General features: G+C 33.5%; 4 protein-coding genes across 5 annotated transcripts; 2 read left to right on the top strand and 2 right to left on the bottom strand.

Annotated features, from left to right (window-relative positions):
* The first annotated feature begins 6,161 nt into the window (after positions 1 to 6,161).
* Positions 6,162 to 9,766, top strand: LOC116135378 (probable fructokinase-4). Its single transcript, XM_031421074.1, has 4 exons — positions 6,162 to 6,639; positions 7,822 to 8,154; positions 9,208 to 9,324; positions 9,431 to 9,766. Exons 1-4 carry the CDS (start codon positions 6,232 to 6,234, stop codon positions 9,557 to 9,559), a joined length of 987 nt encoding a protein of 328 aa, XP_031276934.1. The 5' UTR covers positions 6,162 to 6,231; the 3' UTR covers positions 9,560 to 9,766.
* Positions 9,767 to 9,826: 60 nt separating this feature from the next.
* Positions 9,827 to 14,716, bottom strand: LOC116135380. 2 transcript variants are annotated; one of them, XM_031421075.1, is made up of 8 exons: positions 14,530 to 14,716; positions 13,370 to 13,479; positions 12,464 to 12,613; positions 12,127 to 12,362; positions 11,521 to 11,631; positions 10,921 to 10,965; positions 10,364 to 10,523; positions 9,827 to 10,062 (listed from the first exon to the last, which is right to left on the bottom strand). In XM_031421075.1, exons 1-7 carry the CDS (start codon positions 14,621 to 14,623, stop codon positions 10,364 to 10,366), a joined length of 906 nt encoding a protein of 301 aa, XP_031276935.1. In that variant the 5' UTR covers positions 14,624 to 14,716; the 3' UTR covers positions 9,827 to 10,062. The 2 variants fall into 2 exon arrangements, with proteins under 2 accessions (XP_031276935.1, XP_031276936.1); XM_031421076.1 differs by having other exon boundaries at positions 9,828 to 9,988.
* Positions 14,717 to 17,490: 2,774 nt separating this feature from the next.
* Positions 17,491 to 21,264, top strand: LOC116135408 (protein YIF1B-A). The gene is made up of 5 exons (XM_031421115.1): positions 17,491 to 17,648; positions 19,181 to 19,353; positions 19,922 to 20,020; positions 20,113 to 20,264; positions 20,751 to 21,264. Exons 2-5 carry the CDS (start codon positions 19,183 to 19,185, stop codon positions 21,136 to 21,138), a joined length of 810 nt encoding a protein of 269 aa, XP_031276975.1. The 5' UTR covers positions 17,491 to 17,648; positions 19,181 to 19,182; the 3' UTR covers positions 21,139 to 21,264.
* A 280-nt stretch (positions 21,265 to 21,544) lies between these two features.
* LOC116135423 (LRR receptor-like serine/threonine-protein kinase RCH1) lies at positions 21,545 to 22,789 on the bottom strand. Its single transcript, XM_031421126.1, has one exon. The coding sequence runs from the start codon at positions 22,787 to 22,789 to the stop codon at positions 21,545 to 21,547; it is 1,245 nt and encodes a 414-aa protein (XP_031276986.1).
* Positions 22,790 to 22,938: the final 149 nt, after the last annotated feature.

A 22,938-nucleotide genomic window follows, 5' to 3' on the forward strand; every position in this document is an offset into this window, starting at 1 on the left:
TACTTTTTATTTGAAAATTCAACTATCTTACAAGATATTTTGAAAAAACTCTCCTATAAATTTTGTTTAAATGACTCCAAAGCAGCAATATAATATATCCGAAATTTTTGTCTTAATTTTTGCATTACAAATGATACGAAATGGATTTTATAATTATCATATGAACTAGGCGATTATATGATAAATTATGTATGTAAACCAATTTCACGACACTCAAATACAAAACCGAACTTAAAAATTTGAAATATATTACATTAGTCTATAAAAATAAAAAATAAATAAATAAATAAAAATACGTGTAAATATGCTCTAAAAATATTGAATGATATAACTTCAAATATGTATACATTCAATGTGTACCCTAAATTGACAAAAGCCTATGGCTTCGTTTGTTTCAGTTTTGGGAATACTACTTTTAGTATTCCCAAAAAAGTTAAACAGTAAAATACCCAAAAACTCAGATTTTTGGGAATACTACTCCCAATATTTTTCAACTTTTTTTAAACCCCTTAAATTTGATAATTTAATTAAATACCCCTAAATATTTTTTTAAAAATTATAAAAATACCCCAGTAATCCATGTTTACCAGATTCCAGCCATCACTGCCAGAAAATGGCAGAATCTGTTAGGATGGCACACTACCGGCTGAATCTAGTCGGTAGTGAGCCGATCTAGCCTTTTTCGGCTAAGGCCAAAGATCTAGCCGTCAACGGCCAGATCTTTGGCCGTAACAGTCGGTCACGACGGCCAACAAACAGTCGTCGTTGACCATCAACGACGACCGTTTGTTGGCTGTCGTTGATAGCAAATACGGCCAGATCTGGCCTTTGCCGGCCAGATCCACGGTGGATCTGGTCGGAAAAGGCCATATCGGTGCATGACCGGCAAGATCCAGCCAGTCATGCGCCCATAAAGCGACTCCGGCCACCTCTGGTGGTGGTGGCCGACTGGGGGTGTTTGAGGGTGGGTTAGGGGTATTTTTGTTAACTTTTAATGTTTTATTATAGAGGGTATTTTGTAAAAAAAATAAACATATGGGGTATTTTATTAATTTATAAATCTTACATCGTAATACCCGCCCAATTCAACTTTTTTTTAACTTTTTTCAAAAAACTTTTCCCAAAACCCCCAAATTTTGAACCAAACGAGCCACATGTTATTTTTTTCTATTTTTATTTCAAATTCATTCTTATGTATGGCTCCCATTCTTGATCTCATAAATGCATTCACTTATCATTGAGGACCCTCCAATCGCAATGAGAGTCCCCAGTCTTAATCCCATTGGATAGGCATAACTTCACCCTCCCTTCAAAGGCAAGCAAAAGAAATTTCATTTTTCATTATTTCATACCCAAAATAAATAAATAATAAATAAAATCATAGCTTCATCTCAAGTTGTTTTTTTAATTTCTAAATAGCAAAGGGTCCTCCTCCAGGTGGGTTTCTCTTTTATATTTAATGTCTCTTGTGTTGTAACAAAATATGACCAAAATTTTAAGTAAAGCATGCACCCCACCATGCAATATTTCCAATTTATAAGGTTGGCACATTTATAATAGCCTTTCTAAATTATAGTTTTTTAATTAGGAATATGTAAATGGGTGATGCATATATCCAGATATAACATGATTCATTGTTAACTTTATATACATATATTATGTTACATCTCACATTGCCAAATAGATGAGTCTAGGACTCAATTTATAAAGGTTGAGTTTTCATCACTAAATGTACCTATCCTTTCGGTGAAGGATACTTGCGTGAAGCTCAAAAATAAATGTTTAAACCTAAAATGAACAATATTTTTTAGAAGATACTTTTTTTTTTTTTTTTTTTTTTTTAAAAAAAAAATTCTTGTGAACCATATGATGGAATTTAGGTATAAGAAGACAAACCAATTATTTTAGTACATAAAAACCAATTGTCATATGTATATTAATAGCTTTTTAGATTTGAGATTTTGGTAGGCATTCTTTCTAATTCTTTTTAGAGAAAGAGAGATACTGTTTGTGCTTTTAGGGAATAATTAGAGATATGAATAGTATTATTTATTGAATAATCTTATGAGGTGGTGCTTTTGGGAATATACAAATGTGATAAAGATAATGAAACTTTAACCATTTTAGTGTGTGCGTATATATATGGATTTTAGATAAGAACACTTTAATATAAAAATAAAAAATTATTAGATAATAATTTATATATCAAATTGAAAGTGTGAACGTTATTTCTTTTTTTAAATAAAAGTAAATTCATAGTGCCATAACATATGATATATGATTTACAGAAAATTCTATAAATCATTCTCATTCACGAGTTCATTTGTCATAGTTTTGATTTTCAAAACATATTTACGAAATTTTAATCAAACTTTTATAGTCTTGACGTAAGAAAATTTGGCTATTAAAAAAAAAAAATGCAACAATTTACACATAAGAATTCAGATACAGTAATACTACACTCACAAACCCTTCTCAATAACTTTCTCTCACAAACGCAACGTGTCAGTTCGTGATTGGTCAGCTCATAATAGATCTTGCCGCCTGCTAAATACGAGCTGACCAATTACGAATTACCACAACAATGTTTGTAAGAAGTGTTTATTAGCGTATCTTTATTTATTCAGATATTGTAATATACATTACTATATATGGAGTTTCAAGTTTGAGCATTGTCAAAACTTTTGCAGACTAAGTTTAATGTGACCAAACTATGTAACCCATCATCACAACAATTTAATAAATTTTATATAAAGAAGATTTAAATTTTAATATTAGTATTAGAGGATAAATAAGAGAAAAAAAAATAACATATGATATGAGAAATTATATGGCAAATGCCTCTTATTAAACAAATTAATCTCATAACTTTGACTTGTAAAAATTCAATATTTCTACCAAAATTTGGTAAATGGCTATTTATATATCATAAAAATGGTCCAGTTGAACCAGGCCACTTTTTTTTACTGAAATTATTGAGCAATTTTTGAGTTATTCAATCAAAGATTTTTGGATAATGGATATTTCATAAGAAATGACACAACTTAAATGCAATCTCAACCGTGCAATTGATTCATCTAAAACTAAAAAATTATGTTAAAATATGTGTTTATCCACATTATTTCCAATTCATATTTGAATTATACCCATGATGGGTGCAACTTAATGTCATGAATTTTCATTCTTTCTAACATCAATATAAACAAATACTGATCAACTCTTTTTTTTTTTTTTTATAAATAATAATAGTAAGAAACCCTAAATCTTTGAATATAAAATATATAAACATAAAACAACGAGACTTTAATGGTTTTAATTAGCACACTGTATGCTTATTCTTGTAGAGATCCAAGTTTTATTTGGCCAATAGGATTTGAATGATACAAAATTTTTTAATCAATATTTTAAGAACACCATGTGACATTGTAACAAATCAAGAATTAAACATATAATTTATATGAAGATTAAAGAAGACATTTAAAAGATTTTGTCATCATATTAAATAAATAAAATGTTTAAGGACCATATGTTTATTATAAAAAATAAACCCGTGAAACTTGACGTCTTGAATTATAATTAATTAGATAAAATTGAAAATTAATTAATATAAATAAGAGTAAAGTTGGGCAAGTGACAATGAGTATAGTCCAATAGAAAATAACAATCAATAGACTATAGTATTAAATTAATAGAAAATAACATTAGTCTCTCCCAAGATGTTATAACTATCACTTAGATCCATATGGTACCAAATAATTTCTCATTGTACCCTCCTCACCAATGTAAACATTGTAGCAATAATAAACCATTCTCGATAAGTGTTTATAAAATATAAATACAATTATAATTATAACTACAATAGGAAAATTTTTAATCTCAAAGATGTGTTTTTTCTTTCTAAAGCTTGAATAAATAGTTATAGAGAACTATAATGAAAGAGATAGAGAGAATAAACTATAAATTACACAGAAAATATCGAAATAACATGTGTTAATTTAGTTTATTAATACGGAAGGTAAAATCAATATAATCAACTAACATGTATTTGGAGGCAATGTTACCCCTCCTTTATAGACCATTGAATAGCGACCATACAATAACTCAGAAAGGGAGAGGGTAACATTTCCTCTAAGGTGCCTTAACAAAATCCTCATTCTAGACAAGGGTATTAAAGAAAATTTCACTGATTCAATCAACTGTCAACTTTATCGAATAAATTTTCATAAACTAATAATCAAACAAAATAAATGCAAAGAGTAGGGGCTTGCGAGATATTTCTCATAAATGAACACTTTATTTTTATATTCATAATTTGGTGTGGGGGTGAATGTGGTGAAGTGGTTGGGGCTAGGGGGTAGTTTGCAAAAAAGTTAATATTTTTTGCAAAAACACCCCAAAAAGCAAGAATGTTAGATGAGAAGTATTGTTAAAATAATAATTGATCTCCACCACCAACTCTATTTGTTGCAATGTATACACCAAATTGATCACTAGCCACTTTATTTGATGAAACCATGGATGATAGTGACCCACCAATCCCTCGACCAATTAAAATGTTAGCTCATCTTATATTACTGGTGTTGGGGTGCCGTTATGCTCATAATAACATTCGGATGACTTACTTATACACGTTTCAAGAACTAAAGAGGTTATTTGGCCGTTATTAAATGGAAGTAACGTTGTCTTTCAATATGGTAACGAATAAGTATCACTTTTGAACCATCGTCGTGAATGTTGTTTACTTTTGTTTTTTCTTTTGAAAATATGGATATTTGCATACGATGAATGAGGGTTGAGATAGGCTAATAACTCATTTACTCTTTCTTAACGTTAATTTAGTTAGTAGTATTATTTTTTATACGAAATTATTTTATTTATTTTAGAAGAAAATTGAATTCTTTTTTGTGAAAATATAAATTTGTATATTTTTTTTATTATCATTTAATAGGTTGATTTTTCTACTCTATTTGTGCTTTTCTTTAGACGCTCAAAGCCAGAGGGACATATGCTACTCTAATTGAGGCGGGATTTACAAAAAATTATTAATATATACAATTTCTATATTTTAGTCCACTCCAACAAAAATATTAATGTATAATTAGTTTTTATTTTGGCTCATCCTAACATAAATTCTTGGATCTATCACTTCTTAAAGCATTAATATATAATTTCGAAATTGGAAAGAAATAAAATTAGAATTCAGATAACATTTTACATGAAAGGGAATGTATAAAATAATGTACAAATTAAATTGAAAGAATTCCATTCAATGTTATGAAATGAGAATTTAACTTAAAAGGATTATAATTAAATAATATACATTCAATATTCTTAAGAATCTTAACCCTTAATTTAAGGCATTGATTTCAACATTAATTCAGAGTATTTTAAGTTAATTGTAATTACCAACAAAATAAAGTTATTTATGATTAATAGTAAAAAATAATATATGATATGATATGATATTAAATAATAAGATAAGCACAATTAATAATTATTCTCCAATTCATAATGAGGGTCCTCTTAATGCTCTCATTATTCTAATCTTATTAAGTGGGTCCCACAAAGCCCACTAGAACTAGAACAATTACCTTATCTTTATTAGATAAATATAAAAATTACACGTCATCCATCTTAACATCCTCTAAACTAAGTTTACAGTATCGAAGTAACGTTACCTTTTATGTGATAATTATACATGTTTAATATGTAATAATTTTTAATTTATCTTTAATTCAAAATCATCCTAATCATCTTTTTGTACATTATCTTAATAATATAACAGATAACCTGATCGAATTTCACCACCTTTTGAATCATAGTCTAATCCAAGAAAGCTTTTACCTTATACCTAAATATTTGGAGTATGCTCTAATAATTTATCTAACGTTTCCTTAATAACATGACAATATATCAATCAAAATATTCTTATTGGATTAACCTACCAAATTTAATCATACTATACCCTCTGTCCCTGTAAGTGCTGGGATATACGGTAAGGTAACAATTCCCGCAACATCTCACAAACAAATTTTATTTCTTTCCCAATAAACCCCTCTTAACTCCCAGTAATTAAACCCAAGCATAGACTCTCTACCTCTCTCGGCACCCACCCACCCTCCCCTCCCGCTATAAATAATCTTCTCTTCTCGCTTTCAAAAACCTCTCTCTCTCTTCATCACTCCCTCTTTCTCTATCTTCGTGGTCAGACTCTCCCCTTCCTTCTCTCCAATGGCTTCAAACTGCGCTGTTACCGGCTCCGGTCTCATCGTCTCCTTCGGGGAGATGTTGATCGACTTCGTTCCGACAGTCTCCGGCGTCTCCCTCGCCGAGGCTCCCGGCTTCCTCAAGGCTCCCGGTGGCGCCCCCGCCAACGTCGCGATCGCCGTGGCTCGCCTCGGAGGCAAGGCAGCCTTCGTCGGCAAGCTCGGCGACGACGAGTTCGGCCACATGCTGGCCGGGATCTTGAAGGAGAATGGCGTCAGTGGCGATGGCATCAACTTTGACCAAGGTGCCAGGACCGCTCTCGCTTTCGTTACTCTACGCGCCGATGGCGAGCGTGAGTTTATGTTTTATAGGAATCCCAGTGCTGACATGCTGTTGAGGCCGGACGAGTTGAATCTGGAGCTCATCAAATCCGTAAGTTTTTATTTGTAAAATATCGTTCGAGTCCCTTGAGGTTTATTTTGACTACAAAAGCCCCCCCTTCATGACTACTGAGATAGGGTTGTTTATAATTTATCATGAAAAATCTTGGGGTGTGTGTGAAATTTACATTGAATTCTGTCGCTCACGCGCGGTTGGTGGGTCGTGTCCGTTAACTGCTGTGTGGATCACCTCAATTCACGTATTTTCTCGTTGTAGAATTTTTGTGTGAAAAAAATCTTGACTTTGGACTTTTTGAGAGAGATGATAAACTCACGGGCGGTTCATCGATCTCTGTCTGAGATTCTCACTTTGGCGTGCGGTGACGTGTCTTAAAAATTCTAAATTTCTTTTTCTTTATGGTAAAAAAAAAAAAATTTTAAAAATATCCTTTCAATTATTATAACTAGTCAGTATCATGGAGGTGCTAGCGTGACGGCACGGTGAACGGAACCACGGTGGGGCCTACACGAGGCATGACTAATCATGATGATGATTCGAAGAGATCCAGCGCGATCAAAATCTCTCTGTGATGAACAGGCGACATCACGTGCTATCGATGACGGTACAATGACACGTCACGTTTTAGAAAGTGTGGCCCATCTAAAGTAGGCCCACCGTGTGGTGCGGGTCCATGCTTTTTTCAGATCTAATCTTGAAGCCTTCTCTCAGTTCTATTACCTAGAAATTGTCGTCTTTCCTGGATTCCATTATTCCTTTTGTGGGCCCTTCGGGATTCTTTCCTTTTTTATCGTATCCCACGCGCCTAATATAAAAAAGAAAAAACAAAAATCGAATCAATTCTAATTTTCGTGTTTTTATGATATTTATTTTATTTGAAATATTCCTCGATTTTAAGTTACTAGTTTATAGATTTTGGATTTATTACCTTAAAATTGTGTTTTTGTGATATCACTCCTAAGTTACTGAATTTATTTTTCAAAAACACGTTTGTGTTATGATGAATTTGAGATTTGCATATTTAGGGTTTATTTTCCATTTTACTTGCTTTTATTTGTTTTTTAAACTTTTCTCATACCCATGTGCAACTTTGACTTTTATTAGTTTCTTGTGATTTTTAACCTCTTTTTTTGACTAATGCACCCACATGGGATACATTATCTTTTAATTTTTCTTGGTTTAATTTTTGAGTAAAATTTATTTTGATGTTGGCAGGCTAAGGTCTTCCATTATGGATCAATAAGCTTGATTGTGGAGCCATGTAGATCGGCTCACCTAAAGGCGATGGAGGTTGCCAAGGATGCAGGAGCCCTCCTCTCCTACGACCCAAACCTCCGGCTGCCATTGTGGCCGTCCCCTGAAGAGGCGCGTGAACAGATTTTGAGCATTTGGGACAAGGCTGAGGTGATCAAGGTCAGTGATGTAGAGTTGGAGTTCCTCACCGGCAGCAACAAGATTGATGATGAATCTGCCTTGTCACTATGGCACCCTAACTTGAAGCTCCTCTTGGTCACTCTTGGTGAACATGGTTGTAGGTACTATACTAAGGTATGCTAACTTAATCTCTCCTCTCATAGGTGGTTGTGTTGGGTGAAGTATGAATCATTGTTAGTTGCCTAAAATTTTGACTTCTAGCTGTAATGGGTTAGTAGCTGTTAATTTTTAGACAGAAATGAATGTATAGGCCCTCTTACACCAGCTGTATAATTAGTTGAGTATGAATCAACTAGATTAAGTCTGAATTTTTGGTTTTGTTTTGTTTTCTGCACAAGTAACTCTAGATCCCAATTTTTGGCATTGAAATAAACTTAAAAAAATGTGTAGCTAACTCTTTAAAAATATAGAAATGATGGCCATCCTATATTAGTTAAGACAAAGCAATTTTCTTAATTTAGGTTAGAATTAGGAGAAGTCCTTTATGTGGCTCTAAAGGACAGGCTGTTATTCTATATTTTAGTGAAAACCAAGTTCACTGTGATAGTGTCATGGACTTCTAGCTGTAACAAGTTAGTAGCTGTGAGTTTTAGACCCAACTGGCAAATTGTGTTTGCATGGATGTTTTCGTAGATTTGTGTTTGAATTTTTTCGTTAATGGGTAATTTTTTATCTATGTAAACTGATTATAAACGATATAGAGACATGAAATCTAGTCAGCACCATGGAAAAGTCTATTAGAATAGGTTTCTTGTTGAATATAACAATTATTTAATGTCCCTTAGATGCCACTAAAGGACAGGCTGTTAAAGGTTTTTGTGAAACATGAATTCACTGTGATAGTCATGTATATGTAAGTCAAAGCCCCACAACCGACTTGTATATGTTTGTTTATGTTTTTTATGCAAGTGGTAGGTGAGTTGGATCTTTGCCCCACCTTGAAGTTTTATTTTAATGAAAGCAGTCCTGCATTTATTTAAAATCCAAAAGCCTGTGTCCAAAATGATCACAATCAAACCAATGTCTGATAAAAATCTAAGCTAACTTGGTAATTACTTAACCAAATGTAAGCTGTTTGTGTTGGTAAAACTTGCAATGAAAGGATCAGTGGTTGGATTTTCTTTTCAATACTCTAATAATTCATTCTTCAAATTTGCTCAAATGTAGGCTTTCAAAGGATCAGTGGAAGCTTTCCATGTCAACACTGTAGATACAACCGGTGCAGGTGATTCATATATCGGCGCTTTACTATGCAAGATTGTCGATGATCAATCTGTTCTCGAGGTAAGTAATTGCCCTAAGATAATCTAAGTCAATCCGATAGTCAGGTATCTGCTAATAAAATTAGTCTCTTAACTTTTTCTCTTCCTACGTTTATCACTTTTTGCAGGATGAAGCAAGGTTGAGAGAAGTACTTAAATTTGCCAATGCATGTGGAGCCATAACAACTACCAAAAAGGGAGCAATTCCAGCTCTTCCCACAGAGGCTGATGTGCTCAGCTTAATCAAAGGGGCATAGACAAAAATTTTAATTCTTCATTTTTATTTTTATTTTTATTTTTGTCTTGTTGTTTGCTCTGGATTTCAATGAAAGAGGGCATTCAAATTTTCTCACCCTCTTTGCTTTCATTTTTTTGGGTCTTTGTCCATGCATGTAATGATGAAAAGACTTGAGCTCTCAGGCTTTAGTTAATTAAAAATAAAATTTTGCCATTTTAGTCAATCACTTTCTGCCTCCTAAAATTGATTGAATCATCATCTAAGTGTAAGCGGAGAGAATAATGCTATTCCAGTAACACAACTCCATTCTATTTCAAGATTTCAATTCAACAAAATTTGATGAACTGATAACACAACGCAACGGATTCGGGAATGTAGCCCTTCACAATATCTACTGCTTGCTTGAGCATATACAACTTCCATTTTTGGATCCTATGACTTGTGGTTCCTAGTAACATAGCAAAATCCTCATTTATATCTTCCCTCTTGCTCTTCATTATAGAAAAGACTCCCATCTATCATCTATAAATATATGAAATACCTTCATGTTTTGTTAATGAATAACGACAAGTTTGCATTCCAATTTTCAGATTCGCATTCTGAATGAAGTGACATTTTCTTTGTTGCATCAAGCTAAGTCACTAGATGAACAAGCTTAACTTGACTAGTTAAGAGAAGAGTAAAATTGAAAAAACCACAGCATTAAGAGAAATTTATACACCTCCCCTGCTAAATGCAAAATTCTATGCATTGTTGATTCACAAATTATAGTATGATAAGTCTCTAATACTATACATAATTCTTGATTGGGGTTAGGTCATACCTATAATGCGATCGCTTGTGGAAAGCATTCGCTAACCTCCATCTTTAAGGTCCTCCAAGTTTGCTTGCATTTACCCCATTTTGATTGCATCTTAGACAGAAACATCTCTGCCCATGGTTCTTTGCTTCCTCCCATGCTTAGATCATAAGGCACTGAGAAGCTGTCCATCAAATTTCACATAAAAATTGATTTACACATGTACAAATATCGATACGAAAATATTGGACCATCACCATATCCCAAGGCATTACACATTTATTTCGGCAAGAATGTATTATTTCGGCAAAGATTTCTCTTAACATTTCTGAATATTAGCAATCACGCAAGAATGGGGTCCGCTTTACAAGAGATTCAGAATGACAGCCATACAATGACTATTACAAGAACAACAATTTCTATCAAATAGGAGGATGCAAATCATTAGAAGAAAGCACCAAAAGTATCTCACTAGAAATTGTAGCCTTATTAACCCAAGAAAGAACCGAGATGAGACAGGAAGGTAATCAAACATCAAAATATCCCCATTACCTAAAATTTAGCATGGAATAAAGCGTTACCTCATTAGTTCTTCTGGCAGAGATCCTTTATTAGGAGGTCCATTCCTGCAACAGTACAACTTTGAAATTAGCAAACTGAGCGAACTTTGTCATCAGAAAACCATTAGTTTCAGACTCAGTAACGATCTTACACTACTTCTAATGAATTGCTTGACGAGGGAACTTACTTCAGGCAGCCACTAATATAAAGTAAATGTTCACATAGAGACCGCTAGACAAATCTATCACCCCTTTTTGTCAGATAAATCCTAGAGGTCGCCAAGGAAATAATTTCAATAAATCAGTTTCCACAGCATCATTTTACAGCTTGATTTGCTTTTGATCAAGAGGATTACTGTAAACACGTGTGCCTCCCAGTAAATTTGAGAGTACATTAACTTTTGAGATAAATTCACTCTTTGCATATCAACAAAAGACGAAAACAATTTTAGTGTATTGGAACATTAAGTTCGAAAAAGAGAATATAAAACTTCCAGGAGAGCTTGACATTGATAATGGACCACTAGTTAACATTTAGTGAGTGATTAAAGTGATATTTCGGATTGTAGCAAAATAGCAATGCAAATTAAAGTTCAGAGATAAGTACGAAAAACAACAAACCTGCTGACTACAATTCTGAAGATACGAAGAGACTTGGTTGAAAGATTATAAATAGCATCAGCAATATGATCTATGCCGAACAAATACACTACTGGATAACCAAGAAGCCATCTGAAACACGAAAAGCCAGTTTTATACTATTATAAGATGACAATAGCATGGTACAAATTAGCTTTTCTATTACAACAAGAAGCTACTGGTATATGTCACATGATTTATGAACCATTCTTCTTAACAGAAATACACAAATGATTTATTGCTCTGGGATATAATAATGACACAAGCAGCAATTTTATGTAATACTTCCAGCTAAACAGGTTAAGTCTAACTATGGTTATGGGCAACCTTTCAGGCAGTCCACAACCATTTCAGGTTCCATACTTGCTTGGATTAATAGTAGGATTTATGGTACTCATTCCAGTACTGATTTCACTAAACAGTGTAAACATCTTACATTGCCATTGATATTTCACATTCATATCAACTTCCCCAAAGCTAAAAACACCCATAAAAGAAATGGCCAGATCAGGGGAGATATGTATAACACAGTGATCTCATCTCTCGTGAGATATACATGCTCATGTGATGATGAGGTTAAGAAATTACCCATTCAAAGTTGGCACAGTAACCTGAGTATCATGCAAGCAGTTACTGAGATCAATAACTTCAGAAGATTGAGAAGCAACAGGCTTATCGGATGATTGAGATTTAGACTTATCATCTATTCTGTTACACAACGCAACATCATTGTTCATTTTATCGAGTGGGAAAAATGACAAGAACAGCTTCTGAACTGATATTAATTGCATTCCCACTGAGCTATTTTCAGTTATTGTTATCATCTGGAATAGAAATGAAAAATTTTTACTAAAGAGGAAAGAAATTGCACATTAAAAAGTGAAAAATGAAAGTTTCAATAATAAAGCCTACAGCAGGGAGCAACCTTTGGGGGATCCTGTTCTAGGTCCACAAACTGCAATTCAGCTTCTGAAATCAAGCTTGAGCTAACATGCTCAGCGAGTTCTTTAACATTAATCAAGTATATCATATCTTCTATAATCATTACTCTTAGATCCTCAAAAACAGGTGACTCCTGAAATGGAGGAAATATAAGTCCTAAATAGGTAATAAACTCCCAATAAACAGAACAAAAAGAAAGACCCTTATTATCAACAAGCATAATGATGACGTTGTGCATCAACACCAACTTCACCAAACTGAACCAATCCAACCATTCAGAGAGTTGCTGAGTTGACAATGACGAAAGCAATCTTTTTGTTTCAATTAACTATTGTTAGATTATAATAAATGGACGAATCAATCTGTCAAACTTTTACATAAAATATTTATATTACAATATCCTAACCCTTCATATATTAAAGGAAAAAGAAATATCTAGAGTATTTGTTTGTTGCTAATACCTAGAGAGAAGCTAGAAAGTGAACACTACCCCATAAAAAATTAACGTCTTCCCGAAATACCTCCCCGTTACTTTCTCGTCAGATTACCACCCCAAGAAGAGATGCTTACTACAAATAATACAGGAGTAATGGAATAAATTTGATTATAATGGATCAAACCCACAAATATGTTGGTATGCACCAATCAAGCACATGTGTTTCACAGCAACATATAAGAAATGTTTAATTCCATTTAGGGGCTTCTTCAATTCTCAGACTGTTGCTTTTTTGTCAATGAAAAAATTATTGTATTGTTCGATATATCCTTTTATTCAACCAACCACATAGAAAGCCAAAATTAACATTAAATGAACACATGCTGAAATAAAGGCAGTGTGCAAAACTCTGACTGAATTGTCAAACTATCTACTGAGAAAGTATGGTCAAACCTTTTGACAAAGTTTAAGAAGTGCACATAGATATTCTTGCAGTTCAGGCATCTTCCCACCGTAGTCTACCATTATAACTGGCCGCATTCCAGTGCATAATGCTAGAATATCTGCAAAACAAATCCACCTAATCATGAAAACATGCAAGTGAATTCATTTCCATATGACAAAACTAGTAAGCATACAAAATAGTTCTAACACCTTAATATGTGAAAGCCATGAATTTCTTTAACTTAGAATATTAAGTAAACGCCAAAATATTGCTTAAAAATATTTCATCAATCAGAAACGAGTACTCCTATCATAGAAAAAAAAGCATCGACTATTCCTATCATTGAGAAAAAGCATTGACTATAATAACAAAAGTAAACTTCGGATAGCTCTAAATTCCTTTAGTACCATTTTTTTTTTCTGGAAAATGAAAGAAAAACAACCAACATGAAAGCTAAAACCTAATTCTCATATTTCACAAACCAAAACATCATCAATCACAATGACCTCAAAATCTTCTTGACTTACTTCCTTCACTTTTCCATCAATAAAAACTAATATTACAGAATGCCAGTTTACCAAGACTAAGCGATGTCCGTACGACAGGTTAGTAGTGTTTAACATCATATTCATAATATCATATAAAATGTTAATGTAAAAAATTGAACAAAATCATAATATTTGTAACATGGAATGCATGATTGCTAAAGAGTAATTCTACACATTAAAAGTAGTATCTCAAAGTTTTTGAGCAACAAAGTATCCTACAAGGCATTACCATATCATTTATGTATAAATTTATCATTTACATGTCAATGTCTCAACTTCTTATCACAATAAGATACATCATTTGGAATGAAAATTTCATAATACTACTGCGGATTCTAGTATTATTCAATAATAAATGTTGAACATTTGAATTCTACAGAGCAAGTGCATAGAATGACTAGAAGTATATTTCTGCAAAATCATTGAAAATGAACTCCAAAAGCTTAAAACCAAGCAAAAACAGAAACACCCAGAAAGTTAATCAAAGTTGGAATTTCGAAAGGTACCCAGAAAACCAAACGACAGGAGAAATAATACAGATTTAAAAAAAAAAAAAGAGGAAGAACTCAATTGAAGATAGTGGGGAAAAATGAAGAACTGAAAGAAGAAGAGAACCGTACCGATTTCGAGACGAAGCTTGGCTGCAGATTTGAGGCGCCACTTGATAGTAGAGAGAGAGCTGTTCAGTATCTTCAGTGTTTCCTCCATTTCCATTTCAAAGCAATCAGTTTAAGGGGAAAATCGGGTTGGAACTCTGACGCATTACAGCGGAGAAAGAATGGAACTCATGGAAGTGGAGGTTCGGGGTTAAAATGTCATTTGCAATTCTAATTGTGGAAGTGTCCAAATTACACGTGTAGAAGTGATGAGACTGATTAAAAATTAGTTATTTGAAAATATTTTTTTTAATAAAAATATTAAAAAATGAACCAGAAATGGAGGGGTTAAACAAAATTAACTATCTTTCCAAACTTTAAACCTTACTAACCAGAAAATGTTAAATTTCCTAAAATACCCTCAAATATTAAAATTTATTTGTTAAATTTTATATTTTCTCCTTTTAAATGCAATTTTTTTAATATAAATTTTTATGCTTTATTCCTTTTCATTTATTAAACATTACACTTTACCTTCCTTTATCCATAATTTTCTAGATCATCGCTACACATTACCATATTATTTATCATATCAATTCACGTTCATATTTGTCGCATTATTTAATATATTCATCATCTTTAATTATCTATATAATACATGCTTTAGGGCATGTTTATTTTCACTTGAAGACTTAGAAAAAGTGATTATTTTATATTAAGATATTTATGAGTTGTTGGTTTGATCCTCTATTTAAAACTCTGACTGGATCGAACCAATTGGTCGGATTGGGACTCGGACTCGGACCTGGACCTGACAGTCTCCTCGGTCTGTTTCAGGTTCTAGAGGGGTTTTGTTATTTTTCAAACTTGTAGGGACTAACTGTAATTTTTGGAGGTGTTTTGTAATATTTCAAAACTTTAGGGACTAAAATGGAGCATTTTTAAATAAATTAAGTTTTTAGGGCCTAATTGCATTTTTAGGGGTATTTTGTAATATACTAAAATTTAAAGGATTAATTCAAAGTTTTTTAAAACTATTTTTATTATTGACATTCCCAGTCCAATCGGTTGGATCGGTTGACCTATGACCCGGTCACCTTGCCGAGTCTCATAATGGGTCGGGTTTTAAAATGATAGTTTGATTATCTAAGATATATGAAAGAAAACTAAACATTTCGTCTTTCAATTTAAATGACTTTTCCAAAAAAATATCTATTCTAATTTTTAAATTCCAATCATACCCATTAAAACATTAATCTCTATTAACTTATTTTATTTGTGCTCTTATTTTACTTTCATTATAGCTGACATAGTAAATACCCATAATAAAAAAAAAAAAAAAAATCGAATTAGTTGCAAATTTAAAATATTTTCATTATATTTTATCAAATTCATGCTTTGAAACACAAATTATAAATATATATCATAATTAATATTGACAAAATATTTATATAAAAATATTAGTTTTCAGATATTTAAAATTTATAAAAACAAACACTGAATAAAAAAATTACAAACAAATATATTATAGTGACTTAATTATAATAGAAATTCTCAATAATACAACATTCTCTAAATCAAATCCTCATTTAAGGTTTTCAAATTTATCATTTCGATAACAACTTTCTCACTTTTTATCATGAATTACCTTAAAAGTTTGAAATTGTATTTGCATTATTAAATGAACCCTTAAAGTTTGAAAACTTTTATCACAGATACTCTTTCGCACTAGTCCTATCAGATTGTCATTACTAGTACATTTGCAAGATGGTTTTTTTTATAAAATTACCATTTCACCTATCAACCACCAACGACAAAATAACGAAGTTAGGGTAAAGAGACATCCATGATACCCTTTCAAACTTTGAGGGTAGTCTATGATAAAAAATACAAAAGTTGTCATCCGAATAATAAATTTAAAATCTTTAAGGGTTGTCTATCGTGTCGTAATCTCCCCAATATAAATTTTGGCTCCGTTTGGTTGGTTTTTTAGAATAGCTTTCTATGTTGAATAGCTTTTTGGAAAATAGGGTAGGAGTTTGAGAAGTTTTTGGTACATTTCTGAATAGCATTTTCTGAAATTATTTAGATTATTTTTAACTTTCTATGTTTGTTAATTTAACAAAACACCCCATAATAAAAGTTTATAAATTGATAAAAACACCCTACCGACTCACATATTGTCGACAGCCGGCCACCACCGTCGGAAGGTGGCCGGAATGGTGCACGATCGGCTAGATCTAGCTTTTTCTGGCCAGATCCATGGCCATAGATCTAGTAGTCGTTGACCTGTTGTTTGGCGTCAACTACAACCAAGATATGGTCGTCATCAACGACCATATGTGGTGGTCAACAACCAGATCTTTGGTTGTAGATCTAGCCAAAAACGGATAGATCGGCATTCGACCGACCAGATCCAGCTAGTCGTGTATTGTTACAACAATAATAACTGGCGGTGGCAATGACAACGGAGGTGGCAACTGGCGGTGGCAACCACAACAGAGGTGGCTGTTGGCGGGTGATGGTGGCTTGGGTGGGTGAGAGTGTTTTTGTCAATTTTAAAATTTTATTGAGAAAGGTAATTGTTAATATTTTGAGTTGAATAAAATATAATTGGATTTTTAGAATATTAAAACAAATGCATTTTTGGGTTTTTTGGATAGGATAGTGGGAAAGTAGCTTGCCAAACAGACCCCTTATAATTCATATCACAAATCTATCTTAAGATATATGGTTAATTAAACATATAGCAAGTTTAGCGATTAGCATTTTTAATTTAATTTATATATATGTACACATATTATATGTATGTACTTTATCATTGAAAAATATATATATATATATATATTTTTTTTTTAATTATTAATATGTTTCTAATTTGTGAGTGGTTAAATGATGCAAGAGCAAGAAACATGAGAGCGGCTGGCACGCGAGAATCACGTGACACTCCCACTTCGCTTTTTTAACCTTTTTATTGCTTCTCTCTTCTTCCTGTACGCATACTCGCTCTCGCTCACCGTTTTCAGTTTTCACTGTCTCCATCACGACGTCGTTTCATCGACTTCAAAGCACCCCGCCGCGAAGTCAACCCAACCGGAGCTCCGATATTCCGCCGTGAAACCCGACGATACCTGATCTTCAAGGTCACTTTCCCAGATCCAAATCAAACTTTGTTTCGTTTTATTCTATTAGGATTTGCGAATATGTTCTTGATCTGTTGTTTGATTTTTTAATTTAGATTCTTAGATGTTCAAAAACTGAAATTTATGGATTGGGACATGTTTGCTTGACGTTTTAGTGATATGGGTTCTTTTAAAGTTGTTTTATTTATTTATTATTTTTTTGTTATCAGAATGTGAAGTTTTTGCATCATTTGTTTGTTCATGTGAGGTTTTCAGTCTGATTTGTGTAGTGGGTTTTTGTTCCTGTAGCTTGTTGAGGGTAAAAAGTTGTAAATAGGAAGATACAAAGTGGGTTTTTTTTGTTTATAAGTTATGCATTTTGTAAGGGGTTTAGTATGGAACTTGAAAATTTAACTCAAATAGGAGTTAAATTTGTAATTTTAGGGAAATCTAGTTAGTTGGAGCTAGAGGGTAGGGTTTATTGTTGCAGACTTGGTAACTGTTAGAATCGTTGCATTCGAATAAATGGACGGTTTGGAGCTTGTCTTATTGCTTTTTGAGTAAAGGTTTGTGACTTACAATAGGATTAAAAGTTACAATAGGATAACACTTTGTTAGAGCTCAATGTTGATTTGTAAGGGTGGTATAAGTGATGAAGTTGATTTGAATTTTACATGTTGTTTGAACTGTTTAATGTCTAAGGAGAGTTACTGTAGTTAGGTGTAATTTTGTTAAAGAATGTTTGACAACTATTTGGAATCGGTTTTGCTTTGGGAATGGTTTCAGATTCTTGCTCTCTCTCTCTCTCTCTCTCTCTTACTTATGTGTTTGATTCTGTTTCTTTAAATAACGTATGTTGCATTTATTTCTTAGAAGTTGTGATAATGAAAAACATTTAAATGAGAAACTTTCTGAATTCATGGATTTGACTGTTTTCTGCTTTGATATATTCCTTTCTAATTAAAGTAACTGATTTGCGGTATTTAGATAAAGTCTAAGTGATGCAGGAGCTAGGTCCTGAAGGGAAAAAAAATTAATAAATGAATGAATGAAAGAAAGAAAGTATTACATTAAAGGGTACCCTAGCAACAACGTTGGTGAATCTGTGGCTAATGCTATTTCAAAGAATTTGGTTCTTTTATTTGTTTGATTCAATGCTATGAGTGTATTATTAGGTTTAGAGTTAATTCTTTGGATCAAGGTTAATTTTTATTACCTGGTCTGAGGTTAAACCTTAAAAATTTATAATTATATAATGCTATTTTTTCTAACAACATTTTCAGTTATCCAATGCTGTAATGATTCTTATATTTGATTTATAAAGAAGGTCTTCCGAGAAGTTTTGCTCAGTATCCATATGTTTGTTTTGGAATTTACGGCTTGAGAGAAATTTTAGAAATGTTGAGAGGTGGTGCATTCTAATATGAAATTGAAATATGGGACTATAAAACGTCTTTCAAATAGTTTTTCAATTTCTAACAGATGCTAGATGCCAAAAAGGCTTTGCCGTCAACAAAAATTTTCTGAATTTCTTTTTTTTTTTTGGGTTACAGAAATGTATAACAATGTGGGACCGCAGCCTGGGGTGCCAAGACCCCCAACAAACACTCAGCCCAGTCCATTTGGGAATTCATTTTACGGAGCTGGTTCAGGACTTATTAGAGGTGGATTGGGTGCATATGGAGAAAAAATATTAGGGTCCAGCTCTGAGTATGTACAAAGCAATGTAAGCAGCTTGCCAAGGCTATTGTTTATTTGAAACACCGTTCTGATCTAAGCTGTGGGAAAAGTTATATAGTAAGCTGAATGAAGCTGAATGATGTTACTCTAAAATTGAATTATATATAGTTTGTGATTCAAGTTTCATATTGCCCACAAACATGCTGGGACAATAGGCTCCTAGTCTGTTGGAATGTTTCACTGCAGCTTACTGAACTTCTTAATTAGAGCTTTGGCTGTAAAAAAAATTATTTGGCCATACGAGGCATTGACTGATTTTATTAATGCTGTCTAGAAAGGCTAAATTTGGTTTCTTTTATATGCCTTATGTAATATGTAAGTTTATAGGACTCTTTTACTTTTTTCCTAATAATGTGTGCCATAAGGAACACTTGGTTAGATATGATCTCAAGGGAATGTGCTGGCATCTTTAGGAATGTCTTGTAAAATTTGTATAACTGGAATCGCCCTTTCTGTCTTCGGTTCTACTATGCAAAATTCTTTCTTTTCCAGTCTTAAAGTATGATTTTAAGTCTTCTGGTTATGATTGACATTTTGTATTGGAATATGAACAGATAAGTAGGTACTTCTCTGACCCTCAGTACTACTTTCAAGTGAATGACCAATATGTAAGGAACAAGATAAAGGTTGTTCTCTTACCATTTCTCCACAGGGTACGCACTAAATCTTTTCTTCTGTTTGGTAATGGCTTCTATCCCCACATGCATTGCAGTAATTGTTTTTACTAAATTGTTCTCTCCGTCAGGGCCATTGGACGCGAATAACAGAGCCTGTGGGAGGCAGGCTTTCTTATAAGCCACCAATTTATGATATAAATGCACCGGATTTGTACATTCCGTTTATGGCATTTAGCACCTACGTTATTCTTGCTGGCTTGGCATTGGGTCTTCAAGGAAAGTGAGTATGGTCAAGCTTTTCAATATTAAACGGCTTCTCTATTGTTGTTGGTTCCCTATTTACATGTTTAGTTTTTCAATATTAGCTGTTGTTTCCTGGTGTTGTTTTGGAAAGACATACGTTTATGTAAAGTGCTAATTGAAACATAAACTATGACACTTCATGGTCAAGCCATGCACTTTTTTTTTTTTTTTTCGAGAGAAGTAAAACAAGCATTTGTGTTAAAAATTGAAAGTTAAAATGCTTTCAAGTTTTAAATTTAATACTGTCTAAAGTTACTTTTTTCTTAAATAAATATGCTGTATGGCATAAAGGCTAGGAATTATAAATTAGGGTAGCACAGTTGACATAGATCTCTATTCCATTGGTGTCTGGTTAATTTTCAGTGTAATGGCATGATACTGAATTCATCTTCAAGTAAATTTCTTAGCTCTTTTATTGTTTAAATTTGCTCTGTTTCCTATAATACTTTTCTTGTTCTGCCAGGTTTAGCCCAGAAGCTCTAAACTGGTTGTTTGTCAAGGGATTGCTTGGATGGTTTATGCAAGTCATGCTGCTGAAAGTTACTCTGCTTTCATTGGGTAGTGGGGAGGCGCCCTTGCTGGACGTTGTGGCATATGCTGGTTATACTTTCACAGGAATATGTCTGGCTGTTCTTGGGAGGATCCTGTTGAGTTACTCTTACTATTTTTTGATCCTCTGGACGTGCATGTGCATGGGAATCTTCTTGGTGAAGACGATGAAGAGAGTCCTTTTTTCAGAGATGCGAAGTCACGATTCGAGCAGGCATCATTATCTCTTGATCTTTATTGCTTTTGCTCAACTCCCACTTTTCTTGTGGCTTGGCAACATTACTGTTAATTGGCTATTTTAAACATTTTCTTATATACTGTAGTGAGAAAGAATCCTGTTCATAGCAGCTTTTTAAATGTTTCAGGCAATTCGGCTCCCAGTTGATTTTCTTATATTTCATTCATTATATTCATATTACTGACTATAATGTGCTTCCAGACTTAGCAATGACAAAAATTTTCTTTAGATATTGTGTTTTGGAAGTAAGAAAATCGGAGATCTAGATTGCTTTGTGTAATACTGTAATTGTATTCAACATGAATGATTAGAAAATCAACCAAGAAGGAAAAAGTGCTGAGGATTATTACTTTCTACGAGTTGAAAATTAGATTGTTACCCAATTTTTTATGCTAAAATGAATTGGTATAAGCAGGTTTACAAAGTTTGTTCCAGGTAACCACCAAGTACTTTGAATGTGTAAGAATTCTTCACTCCGAGCCATCATTCAGCCCAACGCACTCCGAAGTTGACCTTTGCCCACCAAGGCACAATGTTACATTTGTAGGACACCTTAAACAGTTGTTTGCCAGACTTCCTTTCATCCTGATGCTAGCATTGCTGAACTCCTGTGGAAGATCTCCAGTTAAGAAGTTATGATCTAAGAACAAGCTTTTCCAAGAGTTGACCACTTTCACCCCATATTCCCTTGGAATCGGCCCGGTGAAGTCATTCCGAGCCAGGTTAACGGAAGTCAGGTTGCTGACGGTGACTAAGTTGGCTGGCAAACGACTGCGTATCATATTCCCATGGGCATCAAAATCTTGAAGGTGTGTTTCTATTCCAACAAACTTGGCCACCTCTATTCCAGTGAAGAGGTTCATTGAAACATTAATGTGAACCACCTGAGACAATTTAAGAATCTGCTGTCTAATGGAACCAGTAAGCCTATTATTACTCAGGTCCAGTAATTTGAGGTTTTTAAGCTTCCCTATTGGTGTAATATGCCCTGATAATGTATTATGGCTCAGAGACAAAGTCCTCAAACTTGCCGGAAAATTCGGCAAATTACCATATAGCTGATTGTTGTCAAGTTCTAATGTATCAAGCTGCCATGACGCTGTAAGGTCAGGAATTCTGCCTGAGAGCTCATTATGTGATAAACGCAAGTGGATTAGTCTTCTTAGTCCAGAAAGTTTGGCAGGGATTGAACCTGAGAGGGTGTTGTATGACAGGTCTACAGATTCAAGCTTCTTAAGCATGGTTATTCCTCTGGGGATACTGCCACTGAGGAAATTGCCTGACATAGAAAGTGTGGTGAGCTTTCTGAGACCAGAAATAGAATCCGGTATTGGCCCTCTAAATTTGTTTCTGCCTAGATTGAGGGTGGTGAGCTCTGTGAGGTTTCCTATTGATTGTGTTAGAACCCCATCATATCCAAAGCTGTCCAGGTCAATTGCTACTATTCGTTGACGTGATTCTTCTTCAGGGTATGTACATAAAATTCCCAGAAACTGTGATGTACTTTCACAGGGATCTGCTGAGAGATTCCAAGTGTCGAGGAACGAAGATATTGGAATTGTGTTAGGATCGATGGAACGCTTAAGCAAACTAAGAACTGCAGAATCAGATTCTAGAGTGACTGAATGAGCGATGGTCGGAAACAAAGCTAAAAATGCTGTTAAAACGATGGAATATAAACCAGATGGAAAGATTGAAGGCATATCTGCAGGCATATGTGGTTCCAGGGTGTTTAAAATTGTTTAGAGATTGTTGGTTTGTTTAGTTGTGAAGAGGTTCTTTATAAGGGGGTTGAGATTGGAGATTGATGCATGAAATATTCATGGCAGACCTGCAACAGAGTTGATGTTTAAAATAGCATGGT

This window comes from Pistacia vera, unplaced genomic scaffold (genome assembly GCF_008641045.1).
Source record: "Pistacia vera cultivar Batoury unplaced genomic scaffold, PisVer_v2 Contig3, whole genome shotgun sequence".
In the NCBI taxonomy this organism is placed as follows: Eukaryota; Viridiplantae; Streptophyta; class Magnoliopsida; order Sapindales; family Anacardiaceae; genus Pistacia; species Pistacia vera.

Bases quoted from the DNA above. Each gene is read 5' to 3' on its own strand.
- LOC116135378 (XM_031421074.1), top strand. From the start codon at position 6,232: ATGGCTTCAAACTGCGCTGTTACCGGCTCCGGTCTCATCGTCTCCTTC. The intron at 8,155-9,207 runs GTATGCTAACTT...GCTCAAATGTAG, and splicing joins GTTGTAGGTACTATACTAAG to GCTTTCAAAGGATCAGTGGA. The intron at 9,325-9,430 runs GTAAGTAATTGC...CACTTTTTGCAG, and splicing joins ATGATCAATCTGTTCTCGAG to GATGAAGCAAGGTTGAGAGA.
- LOC116135380 (XM_031421075.1), bottom strand. From the start codon at position 14,623: ATGGAAATGGAGGAAACACTGAAGATACTGAACAGCTCTCTCTCTACT. The intron at 13,480-14,529 runs GTACGGTTCTCT...TTTGTTTTGCAG, and splicing joins CAAGCTTCGTCTCGAAATCG to ATATTCTAGCATTATGCACT. The intron at 12,614-13,369 runs GTTTGACCATAC...CCTCCATTTCAG, and splicing joins TTCTTAAACTTTGTCAAAAG to GAGTCACCTGTTTTTGAGGA.
- LOC116135408 (XM_031421115.1), top strand. From the start codon at position 19,183: ATGTATAACAATGTGGGACCGCAGCCTGGGGTGCCAAGACCCCCAACA. The intron at 19,354-19,921 runs GTAAGCAGCTTG...GAATATGAACAG, and splicing joins CTGAGTATGTACAAAGCAAT to ATAAGTAGGTACTTCTCTGA. The intron at 20,265-20,750 runs GTGAGTATGGTC...TTGTTCTGCCAG, and splicing joins GCATTGGGTCTTCAAGGAAA to GTTTAGCCCAGAAGCTCTAA.
- LOC116135423 (XM_031421126.1), bottom strand. From the start codon at position 22,789: ATGCCTGCAGATATGCCTTCAATCTTTCCATCTGGTTTATATTCCATC.